The 9,289-nt window shown below is 34.6% G+C and overlaps 2 protein-coding genes across 2 annotated transcripts in view; one reads left to right on the top strand and one right to left on the bottom strand.

Moving 5' to 3' along the window:
- LOC109539619 (rap guanine nucleotide exchange factor 4) overlaps positions 1-9,289 on the bottom strand; it is a 104,953-nt gene that overhangs the window by 70,689 nt on the left and 24,975 nt on the right. The gene's annotated exons all lie outside the window — the stretch shown is intronic.
- Positions 85-3,942, top strand: LOC109533623 (ankyrin-3). Its single transcript, XM_019898995.2, has 2 exons — positions 85-315; positions 2,768-3,942. Exons 1-2 carry the CDS (start codon positions 168-170, stop codon positions 3,742-3,744), a joined length of 1,125 nt encoding a protein of 374 aa, XP_019754554.1. The 5' UTR covers positions 85-167; the 3' UTR covers positions 3,745-3,942.

A 9,289-nucleotide genomic window follows, 5' to 3' on the forward strand; every position in this document is an offset into this window, starting at 1 on the left:
TCCTTGCGAGCACACCCAGATCGTGCATATAAAATTTATAACTATAAATAAAATGACACTAGTAGAAAAAGTCGTCACATTTAATCTTATCTCGAAATTCTTGTTATCGCTGTCGTAGTATTAAAGTACTTTATATTGTAAAGTTCAAAATAGAATTGCAATTGTTGATGATGAATTTCGACTTTGGAGATGTGGCTCGCAGCGGCTGTTTTTTGGTTTTGAATGTGGCACTAGATAACTTGGAGTTGTACGGCTACGACATCAATGTCCCTGATAAGCACTCCAACTGTTTGCTGCATTATTCTGCACAACACGGTGAGTAAAATTTAATAACACTTCGTTTAGATTGCCATTAAGCCAAAAAGTAAGCCTTGGCAAAATGGTTTTGGCATTTAGTCCAAACAATTAAAAAGTCTTGCGAAATGGACTCATACAGTTAATTTAAGCCATACATTTTTAATAAATCGTTAGAATCGCATCATGAAAAACACTGCTAAACCCACATGGCTCCGAAATTGTGGGGAAAAAATTTAGCCAAGTAATTGAAAATATTTGTTAGAATAATATTTGGTTCAGTTGCTTTCAATTTGGGTTTATAAATATGCAAATTTTTACGTTAACGGACAAACGCTTCAAACAAGCCACGAAAGGCCACTTTTTAAGCAGAGCTTTTTCTTTTATGTTCTCGTGCTTCATTAGTTTACTCTCAATTTTTTTGCCGACCAATAATCTTCATACTTCATACTGTCTATTTTACTCAATTTAAATTGAATGCAATGTTTGCATCTGTATCTTAAAATTTTCTTAAATTTTGCTCCCTATATTATCGAATATATTGTTTAATTTGTCAAAATTTCAAACACGAAAGCATTATAACAGGGTTTCCACTTCGCGTTCTACAAAATGGTACAATACGACTGCAATACACACAACAGAAACTTCAGTATTTTTAAGTTCCCAAAGGTTTCAAATTCGGCATGACGCCAGTAGATGAAACTATTTTTTGCATTCGCTCTTCACTCTCCGAATTGTCTTAGACTGTAACTCTAAAAAGTTTTGTTTATTAATAGAGCAGCAGAAATGGCCACGTATACAGATAATAAATGGCAAATATTGTAATAAGCTTTGCAATTAAATTCTGGGGAAAATTCACCTCCAGGTTACAAAAGCAGCTGCAGTTACTCAGAATTCCAATATTAACGGAATTCTCAATTCATTGCTAAAATTTATGGGAGATTGAATGCTTAAAATTCAACATATCGAAACGAGGTTACAACGCAGTAAGTTGAACTTTGTTAACCAGTAAAGTGAAACTTCCCCATCACATGCAACTTAAGAAAGTTTGCCCTCATTGCCCTATTAATCTAATTACCAATAGCAAATATTTATGGGAAATCATGTCCGATTAACAGGTTGAAACTTAAACACATGATAACACAGCTGCTTATAATATTCCACTTCGTTCATCTTAGCTTCGATTTTTTCCGTCCGAAGCTCAATAGTCTCCAGATTTTTCATGTCGGTTTGTAAAATGTCAGCAATCATTTCAATGTCCGAATAATCAGTTCTTGAGGGAATGTGGGATTGTACTTGATCTACTTGAGTCTGGATATTCTGAAGCTCACAGGCAAGATTCTCAGCCAATTTATAGGTACTTTCAGGAGTCAGCAAATTGATCTTATTGCATTTGCAGGTTGATGGAACATAGAGTTCCAAACCTCCAAGCATTTGCTCTGCGTTATTTAGATTGTATTTGATACACTGAATCTGCCTGTCCAAGTCATCTTGTAGACTATTCAGAAAATTCAGTCGATTTTGAATTGGCTCCAAGTAGCGATGGACCTGCACGATTTTGAAGAAAAGGTCATTTGTGTATTCTGCTTGCAATCGAAATTGTTGCTCTTCAGCGCCCAGTTGAGCTGACCACAAATTCACCAGTTCATCCAGCTGTTGGAATGTTAATGGTGCTTCTACACAAGAATTTTTTAACATGATCTTTTTTTGTGTGGCAGATATTGCAGTTTTTGACAAAATTGTTTTCTGACGCAGTCACCGAAAGGTTGAGTTCAAACTAAGGTAGGGAGTTCTGCAACTGCACTGCGGGTACAAATTACTGAAAGCATTCACTTTCCAGACCTAAATAACCTGAGACTTGGTGAAATAATGTTTTTATTAAAAAATACTTCTAAATAGCTTCTTTATTTAAACATCTAAATAGACTGTTTCACATCAATATAAAAATATGCGAAATCTGTAAATAGACTTTAAAAGAAGGATAATAAACTTTTCCTTCCCTTTCACTAATGGATTTTTCCTTTATTAGCTCAAATGTTAGCGAGCCACAAATATCGAAAATGCAACAAGATGGTGACTTAATTACAGTCGCATACCATCAATATCAACTCAAAATCACATTAAATTTGATTTTAGCATTTTAGAGCAAATAATATTATCAACAAAGGGATGCCTTAAAACGCTGAATAGGCCAAGACCGGTAGTCAAAGTCTTGTCGTACGTTTCAAAGTAGTTTCAGAAAACTTGTGATATTCGATTTTGGTGAGTCGTTTTTCTAGAAATGGCTATTAGCTAAACGGCGTGCACCTTGAATTACTCGGATTCTCATAAGAAATTAAGTAAGAGGGTCAGGAAAAAAATTATAGTTAAAAAAGTGAACCAATTTTATTGATAGGGAGCTAAAAAGGGATCCTTCAAAGCAATAAAACTTTCATACACCTAACAAAATAATTTAAATCTTTAATTGTTGCAGGAAATACGGAAACAACTCTGAAGCTACTAACTTTGAAGGCTTTACCGGACGTTGTAAATGCAAGAAGACAAACTCCGTTGCATCTGGCCTGCATCCACCAGCATAAACCCATCATCAAAATCCTCGCAGACAGTAACGCAAAAATGAATATTAAAGATCATCTCGGGCAAACACCGCTTTTCTACTTAGCAAATAGCCCGTCTTTAGCTGAATTTTTAATAGCACAAGGCGCCGATATCAACATCAGCAATAGCATTGGAGAGACATTGTTGCATGTGGCTGTTAAAGCCGGAAAGAAGACACTTGTGCAATACTTTCTTGAACACGGATTGTATGTGGATGCCAAAACGGCTTGTGGAGACACTCCATTAATGTTCGCCGTCCAGAGGGGCTTCGCTAAAATTGTTCATATTCTCTTAGAACACGGTGCTGATTACAAGATCGAGAATCACAAAAGTCAAAATCTCTTGCATTTGGCGGTTGAAAACCAACAAAATGAGGTATGTGAACGATTACTCTCTATGGAGATCAATTTTGACCAACTAGACCGCGATGGAGCATCTCCATTGCACTTAGCAGCTCAAAGAAACTATTGTGATATTATTCGAATATTGGCAGAAAGCAACGTTAAAATTGACCAAAGGGACTTCGATAATTACACTCCTTTGCATGTCGCAGCTAGTAATAAAAACAACGGATACGCGGTTGCAGTACTGTTAGAGCAACACGCCTCAATTGATGCGGTCACTTGCAATGGAGATCTGCCTCTACATAAAGCAGCAGGATCTGGGAACGAGAAAGCAGTAAAGCTGCTCTATCGGAAAGCTTTTCTAAGTGTGAAAAACCGATGTGGACTCACGCCTTTAATGATGGCAGAAGCCCATGACAGGCGATCAGTGGTGTATTTACTTAAAGAGCTGGAAGTGCGTCAAAAGCTCAGAAGAACCAGTGCCATACCTGTAAAAAGAGCGATTTAAGACCGGGGAGTCAATTATAGACTCAATGGCCAATTTTAATCCCCGGTCAGTGTGAAAGCCATGTTAGTACGTTGTTTCTGAAGCCAAATTTTCAACAAACCATCTCCCAGTTTGTGACTTATTTTAATTACTAGTTTAATTGTTGCTTAATATGTATTTAATTTTATTTCAATTATACTGTTTTATGATTCTGCTGAATTAGCTTTATTCGATGATTAGAATGGATTGCGGGTGCAAGCAATGCAATCATTTTTGCAAACTAAACAACTTATAGCAGGAATTTGCAAAAATGCTGATTTTTTACATTTACGTTTCAATTTAGACATACAATTTACACATTCGTATATGCTAAAATATTTTCAATAACGACCGTAAATCCAGAAGAAACAAATATCATGAGGAGTTTTTTACAAAACTTTCTGAAAGAACCTGGACGCTCAAAAACCGGGGTTAAATTATTAATTAAAACCGGGTGGAAAAATTCTACAGAGGGAGAAATTTCGCTTCAATTATGCTGATATTGTTTCCTGTTGAAACTTTATGAGCATGTTTATAATGGAGTCGCTACTCAGTCTCCATGGGCAATGCTTTAAACACTTGGCGCTTAAGCTTATTTTAGCTGCAACTTTAAAAACTATCGCACCCAATGTGGTTTTTGCTGACGAAAACAGCAGAACCAACTACGAGCAAAGTCGAAGTTAAAAGCCATTTTATATCAAGTCAAAACAAACACAGTTGTATCTCCACGTGCCCATTGATCTAACTTTTCGGTTGGGAAGTTTCTCTTCTCAATCGAACTCATTAGCTCGACTGAAGATCCTCCAAATAATTCCCTATATTGACCTAAGTATTTAAATCGTGGCTTAATTGCGACAGCCTAGAAAGGTTGAATAAATTTACTCCGACTGCTCGGACTTTCTTCGATACTATAGATAGAGGCGTAGTTTCCAAACAGAATTCACTACAGAGGTACAAGCTGTGAAGGAGTGAGAGAAACCGAAAAAGTGATGTAAATTGTGTCTAATAATTATTCAAACATAATAAATTATTCGAATCTCATACAGACATTTTCTGCTAAAATATGTTAAGACTCTTGTTGCAATTTTGGAAAGAAGGCACGACCGAATTATGAAAATCTCATCAAGAAGAACAATGAACAACTCTTTAAAGCAAGCAACTATTTAAAGTTACTAAATAATAATTGTGTGAATTTTGTGGAATAAATGTGTTTCATATTTTGAAGAAATTTTCATATCACAGGTACATTTATGCTTCTTCGAGTTACATTCTCATACATGGTAAATTTGCTTTGTTCTATTTCCAGTACCTTTCAATTTAAATTACTTATACTTCTTCATACACTAAATATGTACATTTAATAAAAAAATTATAAATGCGCAAAATATGTTAAAAACATATGTCATCAGATTGACTTTATGAGGCGAGATATTTTAGAAAGAGATTTACCATTTTCAGACACGCTCCTTGACCAAATTTTTAAATGAATTATTTTTTTTTATTATTTTCGGACAAATGAGACGAATTAGTCAAATAGCTGGATTTCGAAATAACTTTGTGTATTGTTGGTACCTCACTTGGTGGCTTCGATAATTCCGATAAGTTCGGGATTTAAAAATATTTTTTGATGTTGAAACTAAGGTTTTTTAAATAGCATCCGTTGCATTTTTTGTAATTTTCTCTCTAATACCTTTCTGGAAGAATTATAAATCGAGAACTTGTTTGTTGTTTAAATTAAAAGATTGATAGACAATTGAAATTTCCTATTGTAAAAATACGTAACGCACATCGAGTTTAATTTTATTAGTTTTGGTCAACGTAAACAAAACACGTCTTTTTAAAATATTTTTATAAAATTTTTACTTTCATCAGTTTAATCATGATAATAGTTCTGTACTGGTGGCTTTAGCAAAAAACATATTTGAAATATTTTATAGGCAATTAACATTAACCAAAAAAAGCACAGAAAAACGGAAGATGAAAACTGCGAATTTAAAGTTGAGTGGACCGACAAGTAGTAAAGTGCGTTTATTCAAAACTTATTTTTTGTATGAAGAAATTCGCTCATAACAAGAAGTCAAATTTAGAAAAACACTTTACAAGAAAGTCAGCGTCATTTAGCACTGAATCGGTGATGAAAGGAAGAAAGCAGTTGAGGAACTTCAAAAAGTCAAGAGTCGTCAAATTGTGTGTTTAATAACTGGATGAAATCTTCCAGCAATATTAACATTGCAAGTTTTGTTTTCAGACAAGAAATTGCTAAGAGAGAAAAACTAACTAACTTAAAATAATAAATTCAAACAAAAATAAAAAGTTGTTTTATAAATACATCCGAACAGCTTGTTCGCATTAATAAATATTTATTAAGTAAAAAATTTAGTTTTATTTAGTGCATTACTTATTCAGTGTAATCAAAGTTTATTAAACAAGCAGATTTGGCTCTAAATTTTTATTAAATTGTTGTAATGTTCATATTTGGCTCTTTGGCTAATAGGTTTGCCGACCACTGACCTAAACGTATCTACACGCACAGTTGGGACACTATTGAAATCGTTTCAATTCTATTTCAGTTTTTACTTTGATTTATTCGGTTTTTCTAATTGTTGGCATATACCGGTTTGGAGACTTCTTCCTGTTTTCTCTAATTTATAAGTTTTAGTTAATATCATTAATTGATAAGTTAGTTTGCTGTAAATGTTGCTTGGAGAAGCCCACGAAGTGTTTTTTATTATTAATAAACTAATTCTAGTGTAATAATTTTTCTCATTAGGCTCGAAATTTGCATAGCCCGCAAATAGCAAGATGCAACAGTAAATAATGTTGGCTTAATTACTCCTTGGGCCTAATACTGTTTGCTCTTTAATGACTATGTTATATCTGAATGATACCTTTTCGTAAGGTCTGTCGAAGTAATATTAGACCCAAAATCATTAGCTATTTATTTATCATCAATATCAACTTAAAATCAGTTTTAGAATTAGCGCAATAGTACTGTTGATATAGTTGATAAGGAAGCATTATTTAAACTCAGCTACTTGCATTTGGACAGCCATTGAAGCTCACAACAGAGAGTCAAGTAGTGTCTCCATTAATAGTCTGGTTCCATTTATTATTAACCTGGTGAGTAAATTTGACAGTGTAGCCGCTTTAGCATTTTGATTCTTACTTGAACATTAATTATAATATTAATTCGCCATTTTTTCAAAAGTAATCCATAGTATAAACTAACGCCCTATACAAATAATACAAACTCATCAGCAGCAAAATTTACATTTTATTCATTTCATTAACTAGATATGAATATTTTGTTTTAGACGATTTCAGATATTTCTTCTATAGTGTAGTCGTAAGAAAACTATTCGACACAATTTTTTGTTGCAGAAAATTCGATTTTTCAAACTTAAAACTAAAATGGCAGTTGAGCAATCTATTGAATCAATATTAGCAGATAGCCCAACGCTAGATCTCTTGATTAAATCACAGGGAGCCAAAATGAAACAGGGAGCCAAAATGTCATTGGTGCATATGGCTGTCGGCTATGGAGAAAGTGAGCTAGTGGACTTTTTCTTAGAACACGGCTCAGAGGTGGATGCCAAAACAGCAAGTGGAGAAACTCCGTTGATACATGCGGTGCTAAGGGGCTCCGTGGAAATTGTAGATGTGCTTTTATTATACGGAGCTGATTACCAGATCAGCAACCATTTAAAGCAAAATTTGATCCATTTGGCTGTGAAAAGCTACCAACCTGAGGTCTGCAAGCGATTGTTCGCTCTCAATATCAATGTTAACCAGCTGGACCAGTCCGGAGACTCTCCATTACACGAAGCAGCGAGAAGAAACTACTGTGATATAATTAAAATGCTCAGCGAAAACAACGCCAACATCGATCTGCGGAACTTCTACAACGCCACTCCCTTGCATGTGGCAGCTGGTGGGAGAAAAAATGGAAACGCGGTTGCAGTATTGTTAGAGCAAGGCGCCTCAGTTGATTTGGTGACTGACAATTTGGACCTTCCTCTGCATAAAGCGGCTTTCTCAGGAAACGAGCAAGCAGTAAGGCTGCTATATAGGAAGGAATTTCTAATTCGGAAAAACCGAAGTGGATTCACACCTTTAATGCTTGCCGAAGCCTTCGGAAGACGGTCAGTGGTGCGTATACTTAAGGAGCTGGAAATAAGTGAATTCATCGTATCTGCAACCAGTGCCACATCTGTTGCCCAACCTAATTACGACCGTTACTATTTTAAACGTTTCATTCAGATATTTCAAGTGGTTTTCGTAATGTTAATACATTTGCTTGTATTAGTTGACACTTTAACATCCCAAGAACAATCGAGTTGAATCCCAAGAAAAAATTCAACCATGTTTTTTAATGCGGCGAGACACTCAGTCAGTATTTGCTCTATGGGTGGAATTTAAATTCGTTAGAAGTTGATTTCATTGTCCCTTAATAACATTGAATTAAGCTTGTAGAACGATGGTCTCCTATTTCGAACCATTAGCTTGTTTCACGTAAATTAAATGCGCGCAAGTAATTTATGAAGTAGGTGGGGTCTTTAATTCTATAAGATCAAGAATACATTAACTGAAAGTAAGCGAGATTATAGTTGTTTTAATGTTCATTTCAAATTGTTAAATGTGTAATCGAATCATGCTCAAGAACTTGTTTGGAAAAATTTTGAACTTTTAGATGCATGTAAACCACTGGACAATTGCCATCATCGGCCAGCTTTAGAGCAATGCCAGTAGATTTTATTTAAATACTTTAGTAGATTAATGTTTACTTTATTACAATTATATGCTGCTATTTATTCTGCATAATGCAGTGTAATTTTATTTAGGTAGTAGTTTATTTGCAGTTTAGTATTTACTTTGTATTCCAATCATATGAATATATGTTATGAATTATTCAAAGTGAGTTTTATTCGATGATAAGTAGAGGCAATGGTAGTTTTGCTTGTTCTGCTAGGAACTGTTTAGTTTCTTTTATTTTATTCCATAACTTGCAATATATATTTCAACCGTACATTTGGTACTTGCTAATAAGCAGTCTTAGGAGAAATATTGATATAAGAAAATATCAAACATTTTAGTTTAATTTGTTTCAGCTAAATTAATGGCGCGCAATTAATGTATGAATTAGTGGAATGGCTGGTATAGTTAGGGGTTTTTAATTCTGTAAATTCTGTAACTCAAAAGAAAATTATTTAAAACAATTTTTGAGAGTGGAAAATTCCAATTACCAAACAACCATTTAACGAAAATTGGTGTTGGGCAATCGATCGAATCGATATTAGCAGAAACCCCAACGTTAGCTCAGTTCATGAAATCACAGGGAGCCCAAAGGGGATGACATTGGTGCATATGGCTATGGAGAAAAGAGAACTGGTGAACTTTTTCCTAGAGCACGGGTCAGACGTGAATTCGTTGGTCCGTGGAAATTATAGATGTACTTTTGTTATACGGAGCTGAATACCAGATCAACAACCCTTTAAACCAAAATTTGATTCATGGGGTATGGAGAAAG

Source organism: Dendroctonus ponderosae, unplaced genomic scaffold (genome assembly GCF_020466585.1).
Source record: "Dendroctonus ponderosae isolate FM_Combo_2020 unplaced genomic scaffold, Dpon_F_20191213v2 Dpon_F_20191213_5, whole genome shotgun sequence".
Taxonomy (NCBI): domain Eukaryota; kingdom Metazoa; phylum Arthropoda; class Insecta; order Coleoptera; family Curculionidae; genus Dendroctonus; species Dendroctonus ponderosae.